The 20,000-nt window shown below is 39.6% G+C and overlaps 2 protein-coding genes across 2 annotated transcripts in view; one reads left to right on the forward strand and one right to left on the reverse strand.

Annotated features, from left to right (window-relative positions):
* Positions 1-5,738: 5,738 nt before the first annotated feature.
* LOC138011137 (type I iodothyronine deiodinase-like) lies at positions 5,739-7,372 on the forward strand. The gene is made up of 2 exons (XM_068858120.1): positions 5,739-6,131; positions 6,761-7,372. The coding sequence occupies exons 1-2, from the start codon at positions 5,739-5,741 to the stop codon at positions 7,022-7,024; spliced, it is 657 nt and encodes a 218-aa protein (XP_068714221.1). The 3' UTR covers positions 7,025-7,372.
* A 125-nt stretch (positions 7,373-7,497) lies between these two features.
* Positions 7,498-20,000, reverse strand: part of LOC138011147 (polycystin family receptor for egg jelly-like) — a 43,143-nt gene continuing 30,640 nt past the window's right edge. Inside the window, exons 15-23 of the mRNA XM_068858126.1 lie at positions 18,876-19,001; positions 17,895-18,086; positions 16,581-16,814; positions 15,159-15,905; positions 14,496-14,732; positions 11,670-12,950; positions 10,809-11,030; positions 9,943-10,117; positions 7,498-9,169 (exon numbers count right to left, since the gene is read on the reverse strand). Coding sequence (XP_068714227.1) covers positions 7,713-9,169; positions 9,943-10,117; positions 10,809-11,030; positions 11,670-12,950; positions 14,496-14,732; positions 15,159-15,905; positions 16,581-16,814; positions 17,895-18,086; positions 18,876-19,001 — 4,671 coding nt within the window. The 3' untranslated portion in view covers positions 7,498-7,712. The remainder of the gene's footprint in view (positions 9,170-9,942; positions 10,118-10,808; positions 11,031-11,669; positions 12,951-14,495; positions 14,733-15,158; positions 15,906-16,580; positions 16,815-17,894; positions 18,087-18,875; positions 19,002-20,000) is intronic.

The raw sequence follows: 20,000 nt of genomic DNA on the forward strand, positions 1-20,000 counted from the left end.
ATCAGAGTTGAAAATTTCAAAACTTACCCAGTACTTCATGTAAGTGAAGTGAAACCGGTGCAATGGATTTAGTTGCATCTGACCGTACGGACGAAAATAAACAAGGTATGTGAAATTAAGGTATATGATACATTGTTATGATGAATTCAGTTCTTTCAATAGTACTCATTCGCAATGGTATTTTAATGTCCGTTTTAGGGTAGTCCATGGACTAGGCGTCAGTGTTTTGTCCATCACCCTCTGAACAAGAGTCACAAAACAGAGCGACAAACGGTTAGAGATCTCTCATTCGCCGAAGACGAGGCGGATTACGGTGAATAAAAACCGAGATGAAGTCGAGGTTTTTATTCACTGATATTTGCCGAGCCTGAGGTGAATAATTGCTTTAATATAATTACTTATTCGTCCGTCACCTCGACAAAAAGGCTTGCGGCCATTTTCAAAAATTCGCTTCGGTAATTACCGCGTATTATTATTCAACTTCTGATTGGCTGATTTGTACTACGTGAAAATGGGTTGTGACGAAACAACTTCCTTGACGTCATGGTGTAATAGCCGTGGTGTAAATTCAACACACCACTGTCATTACACCATGCTTTGTTTAACGATTTGTCAGATGCAGAAATTGATTCTCTTATTGATGAGATGCAATTCCTAAAATGCCAAGAAAGTAACTGCTTGGGGAATATCTGTTTTGAAAGGTAAGGGTGCGAATCATGCATGTTAAATTTTTCATTCAAGCTCGTTGAGTTTTTTCGCGTTTTGTCCACAGTTTTGCCAGCTTTGAACAATCTGTAAAATCATCATTATATACTTTTTTCTTTTGTTTGTTTTATAGACTGGTTATCCACAAAATACCCAAAGGAGGTTTTGGAAAGTCTTTCACCAGGGCCCGGTTGTTCAAAAGCCGATTAACGCTAATCCCAGATTAAAAATTAACCAAGGAGTTTATTTCTCCAGTCCCAAATGTTGTTCAACGCTGATCACGGTTTTGACCGTCATTTTGACGGGTAGGCAAATCGTAAAGAATTTGTAGTGTTTACATGGGGATCCGATGTCAAATAACTTTCGTTAAACGCTAGTACTAAAAAAATTATGAATCGCGAACTGAAGGTACACGATAAAGGATTATACAGACCAATTTTAGGGACTAGCCTTCGTTAAAAGCTGCGTGGTAGCGTTCTTGATTTTTCCATACATTTGTCTGTAATTGGCCGTTTTTATACTAGAGACGCATAATCCGTCCAGACTAATTATGCATCGAGCGTGTTATCCGTCTAGTGTAAAGACGGGACGAAATATATAAGACGCATAATTCGTCTGGGACGAACTTAGGCAAACATTTTTTCTGCGTCTGTTAAATTCGTCTAGTATAAAGACGGGAGCAAGGCGCATAATTCGTCTGGACGAACTATCCAGTTAAGTGCGTCTTCGAAGATGAATTAAAGTCATTCATATCATGTATTTTCGGATATATTTTGTAAAAATATATGATTAATTTTGTATCAACTTTGAAACATATTAACTTTAAAATCAACATTTTGTCTGGTTTACCTAGTATATAGTGGTTTCAATGCAGTGTTTCTTTGTGTATTGTATTCAATTTGAATGATAAAAATGCTAACGCACTCATTGCTCGTGAATTATAGGGATTTATCTGCACTCGTTCACTAACACTGAATTCAAAATTTTCAATACCGCACTTGAAATTTCTCGTTCATTGTTAGTGAAATTATACATCTACATATTCCAGACGAACTATCCAGTTTAGTGCGTCTTCGAAGATGCATTAAAGTCATTCATATCATGTATTTTCGGATATATTTTATAAAAATATATGATTAATTTTGTATCAACTTTGAAACATATTAACTTTAAAATCAACATTTTGTCTGGTTTACCTAGTATATAGTGGTTTCAATGCAGTGTTTCTTTGTGTATTGTATTCAATTTGAATGATAAAAATGCTAACGCACTCATTGCTCGTGAATTATAGGGATTTATCTGCACTCGTTCACTAACAATGAATTCACAATTTTCAATACCGCACTTGAAATTTCTCGTTCATTGTTACTGAAATTCTACATATTCTAGCACTCGGCAAAGTCCCTATTTGACTTACGGTTGTTTCTGCTTAGGTGGCCTCCTACATCACAAGCCTTTTTAGAGACATCAACCCCACCAAGCCGGCCACTTCTGCTGGAGAGAACAGGACGGCGACAACACCGGGGACTTCATCTCCTACTCTTCTCGAATAGTGTGTGGGTTCTTTAATGTCCCACCAGGAACTTATGAACATAGAAGATATTTGTGAGACGGGGCCTACGGTTTATAGTCCTTATCCAAGAATGCTTGAAAGTCTCACCATTTGCAGATGAAATTGCAAAGACAGCACTTCCTTCTCAGTTCTTTTAAGATCCTGAGTGTTGATCTGGCCGGGGTTCGAACCCAAGATCTCCCGCGGGACAACCCGGTGCTAAACCAACTGAGCCACCGGTGCAGGTAAATCCCGATAAATCACTCGCTGAGTGCGTTAACCTGCAAAGAATCACCTAAAGTGCAATCAATCAGCGCAGAGACTTTTCAATAATCACCTATGTAATTTTACTAATATCAAGTATTTTGAAACTTGCGTCCTGTCTTGAACTCCTTTCACTTCAAAATCCATCCCTCGCCAACCGCAGTCGACCTATCATAACTTATAACTGAATAGAGTGTAATGTGAAGTGCTAGATTTCTATCCCATATGAACCATGTGAGCGTTGTTAGCCCTACAGATGGAAATGGGCCCACACAAGGACAGAGGAAAAACTCTGACTAGGGTGGGAATTGAACCCACGACCTTCGGGATAGATCTCCGCCGCTCTACCGACTGAGCTACAAGGTCAGACGGGAGCAGGCCGTGGGAACTGAAGATGTTAAAGTGCCTAACCTAACCCTAACCCTAACCCTATTCATAACTTATACATTTTCGAGGCCAAAGTTTCATTGCTGCTGGGAGTTCAGGTAACTCTCTCGCACATTTATCAGAACTAATCATGTGATGATATAGTATTTAATTAGAATCTAATGAGATTTGAGAAAAATAGTTAAGACCCTATTAAACTAAAATTATCTATGAAATAATCTTCAACTAACGGCAACCAGAAGATATTTTAAAGTTACACGAATTAAACACCCTCGAACACTTCGTTTTATTAAGCACATATAAATAACAAGGTCGGCAGCAGCTTACATCCTCGAGTTATATCAGTGATATATTTCTCACATGTAGTCGAGGACTGTGAGAATTCGAAGATCTGAATAGATAGTCAGAGAACAAGTCGGTCTGTATACGGTCCGTTATTTAATGACATGCATAGTTGATATCGAAGCCTGTGAGAAATTGATGATCAATATGGTCTGTAGAGACTGAAAAAGTGTACGTCGGTCTCATACGGTCCGTGGAAGAGATGCATACCCGTAAATACAAGTGCAAGTGGACAAACGAAACATGCATGTATTATAGTTCTGTGAGCATTTTCGGGGACACGGTGGGAACTTGTGCAAACGATTGCGCAGAAGCAATTTGACTTGCTGCAAACCAGCTTCAAACAATTCGTCTGAACAAGGCTGTGCAAGGCTTCAGAAATGCGATTGTTTTGTAGCCATGGCAACGCTAGGTGGACCAAAGACTTAAATAAAACATTAACCCCATAGAAGATTTCGAGTAAAGGATCACTCGGTCACCATAGTAAACAATGCAAATTTTTCCGCAATTTTTCATCCATTGCTTCGGAAGCATCTAAGCATGAGCGAGTCCAAATAGAATTATGGTAGTTGAGTGCAAAAATATGCGCTGAGAAAATGGGACGTACCTTGAAATAGTTTCTTCCAATCTTGGAAAGCTCTTGCCTTTTGTTCTGGACAACTTTGGACACCCCAGATTTAATTGCCATGACATTCTCCATGAAAACAACAATGATGTTGATAATTATTATCAATAAAGCAGAGAAAATGAAATGTCCAGCCCCCCGTTACTGTAAGTATGGCGAATAAATTCAAAAATCATTTGTGATGGATCTTCAGTTGCGTAAGATTGCGTAAGATGCTTTGCTGACCGCATTCTAGCCTTGGCGTGTTTTTAGAACTTTGACAAAGACAACTATTCTTGCTAAACGAGTCCCCTCGCTTTTGACGTCATTAAAACTCCAGCTGTTCCACAAAGTCACGCTGGCAAAAAGGTGGCAACACGAAATACTTGAAACGCATCAAACTAACTCTGGAGTATGTAATTTTACTAAACAAAAGGCAAAGCATCTAACTGGTCGACGATAAATTTGCCCGTTATTTCACCGAAGCACCAATGAACTGATATACGGAAAGCATGACACATCAATTATTATTTAATTGAGTTTCAGAAAATAGATCATTACATCATCGTTAAATGCTAATTATCTATTAGATGAAAGGCATTCTTTTGGTTCCAGTCACTTAAGTGTGCTTTTATGGATAATCCTATCGTAGGAGTTTCCATCACAATATTCTCAGCATTTCTTTTCTCTTCCTAATAATCAAAAAACAACCATCTCCGTTAGAAAATGAGCAATCTACGGCCTTACAACGAAAAAGAGCTGTTTCAACTAAGTTATCGCCAATCCACTGAGGTAATGAATTTTTCACTGGAAAAAAAATACAAATCCTTTGAACTCGATTGCACTGTCGGGTTCTCGTTTGAGCTTTTACGTGAGACAACGATAGTTTAGAACAAATAGCGTTAGAAACCCAAGTCTACAAAGAATGTTCTTATGTGTTTACATGGTCTCACGAACCTGCAAACAGAGTAAATAAATGGTGACAAACGCTCTAACGGTGAAAGTAACAAACAGAAATGTACAAAGGCGAAGTTTTGCATGGTTGTAATTAGAAGCTTTGCACGGAAACGTTGGCTTTTCGCCTGTCCAGTTGTGCTGAGTGTTATCTTCTGGCAGCCTAAAACTGTCCCCAAGGAATATTTTCAAAGCACACTTTAGTGACACCTTGAAAATTATTCTTTTGAAGTATTATCCAAGAACCTCAGGTGTGCACAGCAAGGGAAATTTAAACACGAATGGGTTTTCGTCTCAAAACAGCAGTCGAAGAGCATGAATATTCTGTACGTGTATTCCTCGCGATTGCGCCTGCAAATTGCATGATACGATTCCGCGAAAATTCGTCTTCGTTCGAGAAAAATCCAATGCCTTCATTTCTCAAGGCGCACCAAAGATATTATCTTTCGCAGAACAATAGAAAGCCATGAGCCTAATACACCACGAGATGTTTTTTTCCTTCAAATTTCAAACTATTAAAGGCTAATTTCATGGATCAGGCAGAAGTTTTTGTATGAGTTAACTGCCAATGCACTGTTAACATTTGTAATATATGTAGGCAGGATTTTCTACTTCCTGTAATTTTCAAAGGGTTACATTACAGTGGGAAGATATTGCTGAGATGCTGTAATCAATGAACCCTAAATCATCCGGATTTAAAGAATTGATAATTCTATTGTTTCTGCGCAATCAGAGGGATGAACCGGCACGAATCACGTACAGTATAAAGTCATTGCTGTTATGAAAAACAAGGTGAGTCGTTAAGCGGTTCACTTCCAGCAAGAAACTCATAGCATCAACATGTTTGCGCAGGCATTTCCAGTGGTCCGAGCTTTCACAGCCTACACTTTATTATTGTTCGTTTTTTCAATTGGTGCGCTTCTCAAATCCATGCCACCTTTCCAGGCTTGGATTATACGGGCCTTTGATGCTGTCACCAAAGTGAAGTTGCCGGTGCGTTCTTACTGGGATTCTCTATTCAGTCATCAAATGTTTCACAATGTGTGGCACAGCGTGACTTTGGATATGAACAGGAAGAGTAAGTTAGGCCAAGATGCGTTTAACAGTCCTGTGGTGTCTTTGTCTGGAAAACACCTTTTTCCGCTATTACAGATGACCAAACCTGGGCGGTCACTTGTTTTGAACTTTGGCAGCTGTACCTGTCCTATTTTTATGGACCAGCTAAACGAGTTTCAGAAAATGGCCGAGGAATTCAGCCATGTTGCCGACTTTTGCATAGTTTACATCGAAGAGGCGCATCCCTCAGATGGATGGGCTTTGAAGGTATGTTTTAGTAGTCTTGTTTACACTAAAAACAACCATGCCCAAACACATTCCAAGCATTCCAAATAGAGTCAGCTGAACTTTGAGCGGAAGCGTCAATTTACATTTTTAAACAGAATCTCAAAGAATCGCCAATGAAATACAAAGTTGTATTCCTTTCTTTTGATACTGTTTGCTTTTAGACAAATTTGGCTTAAAATAACTGAAATACAGCTGTTTGGAGCACTTTCGTGTGGTTCTTAAATTACCATTCAAGGAGTGCTTTTGTCTCTTTCGTTTAGATCTGTGCACGAATTCACATTCAAACAACACCCTTGTGCTGGAGTTGAGTACTCCACATTCTTTTTTACAAGATACCGCTTGTTTTGCAATGCACTTGTGAATTTTTCAGTCGTTCGTTTGTTTCCGTTTTTTTTTTTGTGTACATCAAATCCTTCAAGAGTGTGACAATAAATAGAATGAAAGCTTTTGATTGGATTTTTTTCTCTCATGCTCCTTAGGGACTTTTAACCTTCAATTTTCCACAGATTTAAGTTTCATTCTTCAATCGGTAACAGGTTTAGAACTGACGCTGCCAGGTAAATTTTACCACCAATACTAACATAACTCTGTTTTCTTTTTTTTTTCAGAACAACTACGTCATTAGAACGCACAGAACCCAAACCGAAAGATGCCTTGCCGCTCGAAAATTGGCCCAAAAAATTCCCGGATGTCCTGTGGTTGTTGACACAATGCTTGACACAGCTAACATTGGGTATGGTGCTCTTCCAATCCGCTTTCATGTCATTCGCGATGGAAAGGTTGTTTACGAAGGGGGCTCTGGTCCGATGGGTTATGACATAAAAGACGTCAAGAAATGGCTTAAAAGGAATTGCGTCACCGTGTCATCGTAAGCGAACGGAAACTGAACTGCTTTGGCACGAACGTTTAATGCCAACTACATTACAGTTTTTGCTAAGCGACGAGATAACCAAGTTACACACCTTTCATCCACGTGATATGGTGTCCATGAAGAAAAAGTGCGCTCAATTGTGATGACATTTTCTCAATAATTCGTCACAGGAACTGGCATGGATAACGTATATGGAAAAGTAGTGCCTGAGTGGCGGGTTGTTTCAATCTTAGTAATATATACCTCAGTCACCGTCAGATTCGAGTGAATTAGGTAATTCATTGAAAAGATGCAAAGTTATGGTTAAAGCCTGGTAATCCATGATTAAAAGAAAGGAACACTGAAGACATAAGAAAAGAAAGCAGTTTTAGCCATTCATCATATTTAATTTTCCTATTACGTAATACTAAGACATTTTGAATAAACGTAACCACTTTAAACCAAAGCTTGTCTTGTAACTTAAGTACATCAAATAGTATCGAGGTTTCTATGATCTGCCTCAACTGTATCAAAGCCTCAATTCTAAGGGCGACAATAGCAAATTGAGAATAGTCTTGAGAAGTACAATTAAACTCTCTCGTTGACAATCCAGTAAAGACATAACTATATTATCTTCTCTTCTCAGAATGAAGCGAGGTATTATCTTCCCCTCAACGCACCTATACCCTCTATTCACCCTTCCCTAAGTATTATGGAGGCGTTGGCCCGTTGTGTTTCGTCATAAGGATCGTTTCTAAAAAAAGCTCTTCATCTTTTTCCATCATGGATACGTTTCTTACTTTCTCCTGCATAGAGGATATTTTAGTTTTCAATTCTTTAAAGATACTCTTTGACCTTTTTCTCAAGCAATCTCTTCGGGACTCCAATTCTTCATCACTCGAATCATCATCCGCAGACATTTTGTGGTCATCTCCTGGGTGAACCAGCGCGTTTACACCCAAAACACGTGTTAGCTTCTTTATTAAATATGCTACGAGTTCGGGATCAGTTTCGGCATCTTTCATTAGACATTTTCTATCCGCAAGTGCGAAGTTTATTATGGACACGAACATATTCAAAAGTATCAGTACCATTAGAAGACTGTAGAAAATGTACAAGACGGGAGCCAAAACTCGATCTACCTCTTGCAGATGACGAAAATAGGGTCCTCCAAGGAGGGCGCTCAGCATAGTTTGAATAGTAGCTGTCAGGGACATAAAATCCTGTAGATGGGGTCCGAAAGACAAGTGGAACATCATCGCAAAAGGGATAAACCAAAAACTGAATTCTACCATGAAAAGTAGAATATCCTTCCGCATCCTAAAAAATGTGTAGCTTAAGAATCTGATATGGTTATTATACCGCAAAAGATGTAAGAACTTGATCGTCGTGAGGAATACAACAAAAGCGATCATGTACGTATCAATCTCATTCCAAGTTAACAGAAGCGAGAAGCTTACGAATACGAAAGGATTCTTTTTTAAATCTTTCATAGTTTCGGTTATATTCGCCACTTTTACAAAGTAAAGAGCAATAGAGGCTAACGCAAAAAGAACTTGACAGAAATCCACAAGGTTCCAAAATGTCCTTAAATATGCCACTTTTTGGTAGTAAACACGTTTGATGACCTTATACACAAAAAATAGGATGACGAGACAAATAGTTAGTTCAGATATCAACACCGCGTATCCTAGCTCCCCTAGGTACCTGTAGACCCGAATGATATCAATCCTGTGAAACATTTCTACTCCCCCGGTGGGCATGACTTCCGCCAATATGGTGATTACACCGAATAAGTTCACCTGTGCGTTGTAAACCGTAAGCTCGATGAAAATGCCACGTGAGCGACGATCGATCCAGTTGTGAAAAGTGAGTTCTTCGATGACCTCTTGAGCTTTGGAAGTGTGGTACCCAAGTTCTGCAACATACCCTCCCCCAGAATACAAGGCTGTCTTGCCCAACATGGGAACACCGTTTAGATCACTGGCGGAGTAATAGCGCCAGGGCCTGGGGCATAACTCATACGATATGTTTTCTGATGGGATGCTAGGAAGAACCGGAACCCAGTTAGGCTGATACAAGTGGGTGTCTTCTTCGGTTATCGAGTAGAACCCAAAGCAACCATTCGATAAGTGCCTTATCACTGGGTTGACATAACTGCACGAATCTGCAAATTTAGAAGAACAGTTAAGCTCTTTCTCTGTTTTTGGTCTTCTAAGAGTCGGCCGGAAAGACCACAGGCTATTAGCTTAAGCAAGGACGACAACGAAGCCCTGGTAATATAAATTCCCGTTGGGGCAATCACGCGATTGCCTTAAATCGCTCGGCATTCAAACAAATACAACTAGGAATTCGTTTAATGTGAACAGCGTGAGAAAATGGACAGAAAATTAAACATTTTTATCTCGGGGTGCTCACGTCCACCGCAGAACCACAAAATCCAATAATCTCCCGTCGTCCTTAGGAGCAGAAAAGCAAAAAAATGCTGCAATTATATATGCAAAATGCAAAACGCTCAGGTGAAACATGCACTGAGCCATTTTTTTGCTCACTTTTGTAACTGTGTCGTTGTCGTCGGCGCTGGCTTTTCGAGATGCCGCGGACCCATTTCCTTTATCCCATGTAAAGCTATAGACGTTATCTCTAATATCAGTCGGATGGGAAATTTTGTGATCTATCATCTTTACGAATTAGGAACAATTGTAGCATTCACCTGAAACTTTATGATTATGGATCCTTTAGTGGTGTTTAACATCCGTAACATCCGTCAGTCGCATGGGAAATTTTGAGATTTAACATCTTTACGAATTAGGAACAATTGCAACATTTACTTGAAACTTTAGGGTTTTGGATCCTTTAGTGATGTTCAACATGGGCTTTAACCATATCGTTTGCGATCGACCCTATACATGTCTCAATTGCTCTTGATTTCTTTCTTACCACTCTTAATTCTGTGTTGTCTAATCCTCGCCATGCCAACAAGCACTGAGCTTCCATCAATAATCAATCCATCTTCCGACAACGATGGCGCCTTGTCGTTATACCAGTTAGCCACGAAAATTGAAGGTATAAAGGATCGCAGCGTCACGACCAAAACATCCAAATATGTTCGAACCTTTAGAGTCCAAAGAATTCAGCAATTAGCAGAAAATTGTCAATGAGTGTCTTTGTGCGCGTAGTTGTCTTGCTAGAGGTAGTAGTACAGCAGCATCAGTAGTAGTCACAGTGGTTGGTTAGTGGCAATAGTGGTGGAAATAAATGGTAGTGGTAACGGTAGTGGTGGTGGTGGTAGTGGTAGTGGTAGTGATAATGGTAGTGGCAGTGGCAGTGGCAGTGGCAGTGGCAGTGGCAGTGGTAGTGGTAGTGGTAGTGGTAGTGGTAGTGGTAGTGGTAGTGGTAGTGGTAGTGGTAGTGGTAGTGGTAGTGGTAGTGGTAGTGGTAGTGGTAGTGGTAGTGGTAGTGGTAGTGGTAGTGGTAGTGGTAGTGGTAGTAGTAGTAGTAGTAGTAGTAAAACACGGAAGATGTAGGTCTTTTGTTCACACCCTTCGCGTTTATCTTTGCTTCCCTCAGATGGGTGCTTTTGTACGTTTAGTCCATGCAGTATTGATAGCATCAGCAAAATGTGTTGTTCTTGCAATATTTGCGGTTATTGTTAGCATACACACGAAATCCTTGCGACTTTTACAACTTTCTTTGCCAGCCAATGTTGCTAACGCTCTCAATCTTAGACAAAAGTGACTATGCGTCACCAAACGCGATACTAAGTTAAGAATTTTTCAAATTACTCAAAGAAAAAGGACTCTTACCGATATTGAAAAGTGATTCTCCAAATTTACTGTCATTTCATAGGCGGCACTATCACGGTGACTGTATGCAACCACAAGTAACAGAAAAAGAAACAACAAATAAAGCAGCACTTCCTTGATGACCTGTGACGACTTTATTTCTTTCATTCTCCTTAGCTTTGCCTTTTTCAACGCCTTTTCCGATAGTGGCTGAAACTCTTCAACACAGGTGTTATTATCAAACTGGTGAAATGAATAAAGAATGAAGTGTTTAATAGCGACTTCATTAAAGATTGTGCCTTTCGGTGTCATCGATGAACTTTCCCGAGGTTTTGTTTCTGATTTTCGTAAATCATTACTGATTAAAAACGTTTGGCTGGATGGTAGGCACATGGTGACGATGTTGCATGGCATTATAACAGGAAGTTTCATTGCAAATTCTAGCTTTTGTCAAGCTATTGAAAAAGTGGGACACGCGATTTAATCGATCAGTGATGCTATTTCAATGCGAGAATCCTTTGTTCCCAAAGTTACATTTAAGAAGGAAACCTCTGTTCCTTCTTACTACTTGCTTCTAAAGCCTCATAGATCCCATTCTATGCCTTCAAGGAATGAGGAAAATATACTGAACATAATAGGGCTTATTTTCAATTAAAAATAGCCCAAGCAGATTTCCTTTGATCTCAGCATTTCTGAAGTAGTAATTATGGCACAGAAGAAAAAGATACCAAAACACCAGAAATAAGAGTTTGGTTCGGTCCTGGATGCAGGACTGAAGGAAATGTATGTTTGACGTCGGCTTAGAAATAAAACGATAAAGTCCAAAAGCTAAAGAGTAATGTAATGTCTTACCATTTCCTTGGGAAAAAGTTCTTTTTTTACGTCATCGATCCCGCTATTTCTGGATGAAAAAGGCTTGTGCTTTTCTTTCAAATCCAAAGAAAACTTCATGATAAACGCAATTGCTGCTGAAAACATAAAAACCTTCACTGGTTGGCAAATTGCTGCGTCCTGTACAAAAGAGAAAAAGAATGAAAGTAGCCACTGCTCAGATTTTTCCTTTCCCCATTGCAACGAGTAGAGTAACGTAAAAAATCCAGATGCGCCCACGGATACGAAACACAACACCCACGCGGTGCAGAACAAGAAACAGTAGAAGTATTTATTCTCCTTTCTTTTTAGTTTTCTGTTGTGGCTTTTCCATCCTGGATCAAAGAAATTTGTTGTTGTTGATGTATGTGCATCTTCGGAAACTGGTGTCTTCAAGATGTCAGTAGGCCGAATGGTCGTTTGCAAGTGGGTACCGTGGGAGCTTGGTCGAATTTTATTGGTACATTTTAGTGTTGAGTTTCTAAGGTTAAACTGATGAGTAGAGGCATTTGACCCTGCCTTTTGGAATGGACTCTTCAACGTCTCCTTCTTGGCTGATGTAGAGGTCGATACTTTGCGAAACACATGAGTCAAGATAAAATTAAAGGGAACAATAATCAGGCCGCTTTGTACTCCGACAACAAGATGGCGCAGGCTCAACTTGAAAGGACCTAAAACAAAAACTGAGGAATTGTCTAATGAACCATCGTCATAAAACATAGCATTTGTGATCATGGCGCAGAACAGAAGAGATAAACAGCACGAAGCCCGCTGGATGCGTGTAAAAGTACTTTGTGGTGGCTTTACCGCCACTGAAATCCAAAGATGCTCGTCATAAAGTCCGTCCGAGCTGTTTGACAGAAATAAATTCTTGTAATTGGTCATTTCATCGATCCCTGCAGCGTACATTACTTTATCTGTTCTCCCAAGGTCACTTTCAACCGCTAACCATTCGTTACATATAAACTTCAATTCCTCGCTGGTCCGTCTGTCAAGTATAGTCACGTGATCAAGGCTCCACGCGGGGCTGTCTCCTGAATTATCCTGCCAGATACGAAGATACACCAACTGTCCCAACCACCTTTGAAGAAGAACCGTACATCTGACAACGGAACCTCTCTTAAATCTCAAGCTAGTAAGTTTACTCAGTTGAATCACACCACTGGATCCGTTTTCCCCTACTATGACAAGAGCTACGTTGGCTGTGGTGCCTGAATTTCTTCGCTTGCTGGTTGATATCGTGATTTCGTAGGAAAAAGGATTGCACGACCTTCCGATGAGTACAGCATCTTTCTTCAAAAGGAAAGAAGAATTAAAAAGAAGACGTTTGGTCGCCAGACACCACATATTTCAAGATTCTTCATTTCGCACTTTTTACATGAAATTATCACATTAATAAAAGTAAGAGAAAAATATAAGAGAGAAAAAGAGGAATTGCGAATAATGGGAAAAAAGTAAAGGTGCGTAGTCACCCTAGTTGCAGATGCTTTCGACGTGAAAACCATCACATAACATATATAAAGATAATTTAGTCACACATAAACATGACTGCAATGCGATGCGTGCAGAGATGACAAAAAGGCAGACATAAAAAGATAAAAATATGCATCGAAAAAAAAGGAAATAAATTACATGTGGCTGGAAAGGAGAACGCACGTCTGTCGTTATAAAAATGAAACGAAAGGCTATAAATCTTGAAACCCCATAAATTCTCCTTAAAACTGGTCTGTGCATATTCAACAGGATCCCGTTGAAGATGCTTCAATTTTTTAGATGTCTACGGGGAGACAATTGCTTTAAGGACGGTGCCTACTAATTCAAAGGTATTTTTGCTTCAGTTTATGATTATGCAGGAAATGTAGATCTTAACAAGTGTTATTGAAATCCAAAACGAAAATTGGGGGTAACCACACATTTTTCAAACGGATAATGAAGAGTAAGATTTGTAAAAAGCTTTAAAATACAAAACAATGTATGGCGTTCTTTCTCATACTGAGGCTTAATTATCTCTCAAAATATGCATGGTTACCTTCAATTTTCGTTTTGGATACCAAGGGTACTTACTAAGATCTACGGATAGTTTTACACCGCGCAAAAATATCACTGTATTAGTAGGCATCACCGATAGGAAACCCGTCCAGATGCGCAGAACGTATGCGCAATAACAATAGTAGGTACCGTCCTTAACAGTCCAGATAATTGCGAAGATCACTTTAATCTTTAGTCTATAACCCGCACTTCAAATACACATTTTTTCAATACGTCAAATTTGCGTTATATCACTGAGGAAATTCAGGTTTCCTGTTAGCTGAGATAAAATAAATTTTCTAAATTCATAAAAGGCAAAGAGGTGGTCAAGAATTTAGCCCATAGTTTTTTTTTCCAGAATCCCATCCACACCTTGTAGTTATAAGGTAATGTGACTGGTCGCCCCTTGGTAATAATCATCAGTTAAGGACGGTGCCTACTAACTCAAAAATGCATTCTCGCAGTTTACTGAATATGCGGGAAAAGCAGATCTTAACAAGTGTTATTGAAATGCAAAAAGAAAATTGCGTGTAACCACGCATTTTTCGAAGATAATTAATCAACAATATTTGTAAAAAGTTTTAGAATACAAAGCAATGTATGGCGTCCTTTTCCAAATTGAAGCTCAATTATCTCTGAAAAATGCGAGATCTCTTGCTAAGTTCTCCTTTCTCCGCATAGTTTTGAACCGCGCAAAAGTATCCTTGTATTAATATAATAAGCACCAGCAATAGGAAATCCGAGTATCACGAGATGCGCAGAAAGTATGCGCTATAACAATAGTGGGCAGCGTCCTTAATAAAGCACTACCTGGATTTCTTGATCTTGTAAATCAGCTTTCCGCGCCCACACGATAACCACGAGATAAAGCAGCAAAACGGTGATCATGGTTGCCAGCACTGCAGTGTTGTTATGGATATCAGCAAAGGCAACCCATATGTTGTTAAGGTCAATGGGGTTTGGTTTAACGAGGAGACTGCCTCCAAACGAGGTCAAATGTTTGCAACGGCAAGGCAACGATTGTGACGAGGAGCGACGCCTGCCGGGCTGAAAGATAAATTGATGAATACCGCGTTGTAATTCACGGACCATTGCTGTTTAGATTTAATATATAGGTCTTGCAAACCAAATATGTCAATGATTACCCGTTTCTGTCTCTTAATGATGAAAGTGGCTATGTGTTTGGGGTGCAGGGATGGCGCAGTGGTGAGAGCACTCGCCTCCCACAAATGTGGCCCAGGTTCGATTCCGGGACTCGGCAAGGACTCAGAGGCAACTGTTTAGCCATTTCATAAAATTTGCGGAATGAACTCAGAACCTTCGAAAACAAATCAGTGGGTGTTTGGAATGGGATCTGCACCAAAGGCAACCCTTGCTATTTCTGTCCCCTTACAACTGGTCCATTCGAAATCTTGTTATTCAAAAAAGGGCAACAACACTGTGTGTTTCATACGAAGAACAACTTGATCTTACTCTGCATCCTCCAGAGGAGAACTGATTCGATGAAGGATTCCAAAAATTGCAACTAATACGCGTTTGTTTGATCGTATAATTGCTGTGCGTGGACCTATCATATTTCTGTTGGTTCTTCACAAATTTTCCTCTTAAATTTTCGGTGGGAGGTGGATCTTTGTACTTAATGCAGGAACGTTTGGATCTTTTCCCCTCTCCACATTCTCTTTTCTGTCGACTCTGCGGGAAAGGTACTTCATCAGCCATATCGTACTTTACACCCACGTAGTATATTCCAAATTGCTTCAAATATGTGCTTGGTAGGAATATGCTGTAAGGATTCTCAGTGCAGCTGCTATCGTCAAACGAAGACTTCCCCGTAGTTACACAACTAGAAAAATTTGGTAATTTGACTTTTATGTCGTGCTCCAGAATCGTTGGTTTTTCACCGTACTTGATTAAAACCATTATTTGTTCCTGGTTTTCCAAGGGCTTTACAAAAAATTCAATGGCTTGTCCAATGTCCTCAACTTCAAAAGTATGATACTGAATGCTTTCATTGTCATTTTGTTTGGAAAAAGAGTTCGGTGCTTGCAACGATGGAACAGTGGCAAAAGGAATCTGAATGTCGATGTCTTCTGGTAAATTGGAAATGTTAATAGGCAGTCGCTCGCCGTGAGAATGACAGACTTTGACGTCTAAAATGGAAGTAGTTACTAATTTGCTGGACTCGTCCCAGGAAAATGGATTATTGCTAAGATGTAGAAGCTGCAAGAAATGGTATAGAAAATTGAAGAGAAATCAGTGTTACGTAATACCAGAAACCTATAAGGGTTGAAACGTGTAACGCGCGTTCAGAGCTTCCGAATATTCAGTGCCAACTGATTGGTTGAACGTTTCAGTGCTAAGTACCATATTTGGAAACCCCTCGCTCTTGTTGTTCCAAATATGGTACTTAGCAAATTGGAATATTCAGAAGCTTGCTTCCCAGCACACAAGGGGCCGTTACACGTTTCAACCCTTATGGGTTTCTGGTAATACAAATAGCATTTACTCGAAACCATTTTAACGTTTTTTCGCAGAATGTTAAAAGAACTCCACCTGTGACTGCAACTCTTCGATGCAATATCTTTCAAAATCTAAGCAATGTCTTGAGGAAAATTTGATTATTGTAATTCAGTGCTAACTGTCCATCTGTGCAACTGCTATATTAAATATGCAAGGGCACACCCTAAAGGTAACGACAGGGATGGTGCATAGCGGCGTATAAAAATGGAATAACGGTCATATATGTTGACAAAATGCTCAAAATAAGAGTTTACTAAAAAGATGAGAAAATAGAGATTGAAGCCTCCTCCTGATTTAACTCTGTTTGCAGGGATCATTTGCGATAATTGTTATTAAAAGAAAAATAACACTACGTGTTGTTTCCTTTTCACGCACCTGGGCATCCACTTCTTCGCTGCTGAATAAATTTTTAATATCTGGGAACTTGACACTGGCATTTCCTGCGACAATTGGGCTGGCTTGGACTCGATGGCCGATATCTCTTCTGCAGGTTAATGTCGCCGACTTTGTTTGAATCTCTATGTCTTCCTGGCCGGAGAGTTTTTTGTTAAATATTGCTTCGGCGACTTGGTCGAAAGCCCCCATATTTCTGTTAACTACATTTTTACTCTAAAGATAAAAAAAGGCATTGAGAACAACACTGATAAGATGAATAACCAACTAATTTAAATTCTGAGGTAGATCTTGGTTCAGTGGTAGATTTGAATTAAAAAACCCCGATGAAAACCATTGATGGTATACAGTCGAACCTCTCCTTACGGACACCTCTCTCAAGTGGGTTTGGACCGGTGAACTCGCCATGCCGGTGCGACGCTCTAATCAACTCAGCTATGAAACCACTGATGTTGGGAGCTGGTCATTTGTCTGATTTGTGGGTTAAATTGTTTCCGTGATGAATGAATCAATGAAAGAAATGTTATATGAAATGAATCATACATTAAACTGCGGACATGAACTGATGATCAAGTGAAGCTATACGATCCTTGCAGTTATGAACGGAATTTGAGGGTTCAAACACCGTTGAAGTCCTGAAAAATGTATTTGTTTGGGATCTCTTTAACCATTCCGGCTTGTCCCTGGCTTTACGAGGAAATGTCTTAAATGTCCTAAACCCTCTTTTGCCATGGGTGGCATTTGCTAATCGTGGTAGCCCAACAACTCGGCTATCTTTGATGACAGTAAACTTAGGGTTTTCTGGTTCTGGTTCAAGTTGCAAAGTTTCTTCATTGTGGGAAGTCCATCACCCTTGGTCCACATGAAACCCTCCTATCCATGAAAGAAAGCTTAACGGTCGATTGCTGGGCCTATTTTAGTTATTGAACCCTCAAAACTGTCAGTGAAGTCTTAAAAATGATGTCTTCGTAGTAACCTCTACAATATGGACACCTCTCTAATACGGACATTTTGGTCTGTCCCATTGGTGTCCGTATTAGAGAGGTTCGACTGTATATAGGTGATATCAAATTTACAATCCGGCTTTACGTGTTGACACTAAGAAACTGGCAATTACTTTTTAACTGCTGAAATGAGACTTTTGCATAACAACCCTTATCATTTCAGTGGAGTTCTTTCTTGGAACAGTAAGACGCAAGCAAAGCTAATCCGTAACCATTTATGAATTCTATATTAAAGGACATACAGAGTTTTAGAGATCTACCAAGCTATGACAAATTGCAAAGAACTGCTTACTTTGTTCCGATCTTCCTCCGACACCAAATTTTCACGTGTGAAGTTGGCATTAAAAGATGCGGACATCAAAATATTGAAAACAGCAGCAACAAGATTAGTGGCTCCTTCCGTCACCATCGACAAATCTACATCTTCTTGAGACTTGTTCAGCAAAATAATTACCATAGCCTCCAGTGTGTTCGTGGCAGTTATCTAGAGTAAAGGCAGAGTAGTTTACCAATGGCATTAGTTTAATAATAATAATAATAATAATAATAATAATAATAATAGAAGTCGTACCGATAGTTGTTAGTGCACTTGGAGGAGTAAGTAAAAGGTTAGATGGATGGCTTACGAAGCTAGGGATTGCTATCAAGAAAGGACTCTTGCAGAAAACAGCCTTGTTAGGAACAGCAAGGATCCTAAGAAAGGTTCTGGAAAACTAAACAAGAGGGAATGACCCAAAGGACCTTTGGCCATTGGCTATGGCTCGCTCCTTTGGTTTAAATGCGGTATAACATCTGCCAGAGCGTAAATGCTATGAGATAATAATAATAATAATAATAATAATAATAATAATAATAATGAAGTGTCAAGTGCATTTAGAGGGGAAAACCGGAGTACCTGAAGAAAAACCTCTCGAAGCAGAATAGCGGAAACAACAAATTCAACTCACAGGCCACATTGGTGGGAGGACACTACTATCACCACTGCTTCATCCCCACTCCGAAATGTTTGCTGGCGATATCATGGTTACAATTGCCAAAAATATTGACTTTTCACTTTGGACAACTTGTTTTCTACCTTTCAAGAACTTTAAATTATACAAAGTGAGTTTGTTGAATTAAGGGATCGATGGTTCAGTGTCAGTTATAAAACTTTCCAGGGGTGTAAGCATACCTTAAACGAGTAAAGATCCAATAAAAAATAGAAACTAAGCTAGTATAAAGAAACAGCTTTTCCTTCCCAACGACTAGTTCAATTCCGTCTATTGCGGTGTACCTGAGCAGATGAGTTCAGTTGTTCTTTTACTTCACCCGTTGCTGCTATTAAAGACGCCATTTGATTTACACCAGTCAAACTCGAGATCGAGATCCGAGAGATTTTCTCAATGACTGAGAAACGTACCTGGAGAAGCAACAGAGCATGAGATCTTGTCTTGGAAAATAATAATTCCCACCTGACCTTATCCTCTACAATGAATACATACCCGGAAGTCTTTTTTGTGTGCGTTTTCTCTCATAAAACTTTAAGTGTATATTTTTGAAGTAATTTTCTTTTTTGGTTTCATCGAAAAGAGCAGGAATAAAAAGTCTGACGCTGCGGCAAGTTTAATCTTTTACACGTTTTGTTTGCTATATTTTTTCGCCCGAAACACTCGAATTTGGCGCTCCAAAGCGTCTCTGTCCTGCGCTCGGTCAAATCGATCTGGTTACACATGCAGCTCTGACGTAATAGATCGTGTAGAAGGCAACAAGTGTCATTGGCGGACAAGCGAAAAGACGGTATTGCGCGGCTGGCAGCCGAAATGAGGTTCATTGCAACACAAATCAGGCATGCCAGGAATAACAATGCAGTATAATTTTTACGGCAGAAGTGGATTCGGTTAGTCCGAATTCACAGAAAAGATTGCACACTTCGATAAGTTACAAAAAATTGGTTTTATCAACGGAGTTGATAATGTAAATTGGCCACCGTACAGAGATTCTAAAAGGTGACGTTTCGAGCGATTAGCTCTGACGAAGGGCTAACGCTCGAAACGTCAGCTTTTAGAATCTCTTTACGGTGGCCAATTTACATTATCAACTCCGTTGATAAAACCAAAGTTTTTGTATACTACTTCCCCACCGACGCAGCACCACAGTTTCTTTAGAAACTACCCCCTTCATTCACTTCGATAAGAGTTGCTTTCACACGAGGGAAATGATCCCTTTGTTTGATGACATTTGAAAAGCAAATATTCCCAAGCGATATTTGAGTCGTGGATCAATTCCTTCAAGGGATACGAAAATGGCCGTAGCTTTAGCCAATATTTTCATGGCGAAAATAGAAAAAGGTATTATCACACATAGCACAATTCTACCAAATCCCGTTGGCCTCACTTACGGCTAACATGAGATGCACACC

The sequence above is a fragment of the Montipora foliosa genome, chromosome 1 (genome assembly GCF_036669935.1).
Source record: "Montipora foliosa isolate CH-2021 chromosome 1, ASM3666993v2, whole genome shotgun sequence".
Lineage (NCBI taxonomy): Eukaryota > Metazoa > Cnidaria > Anthozoa > Scleractinia > Acroporidae > Montipora > Montipora foliosa.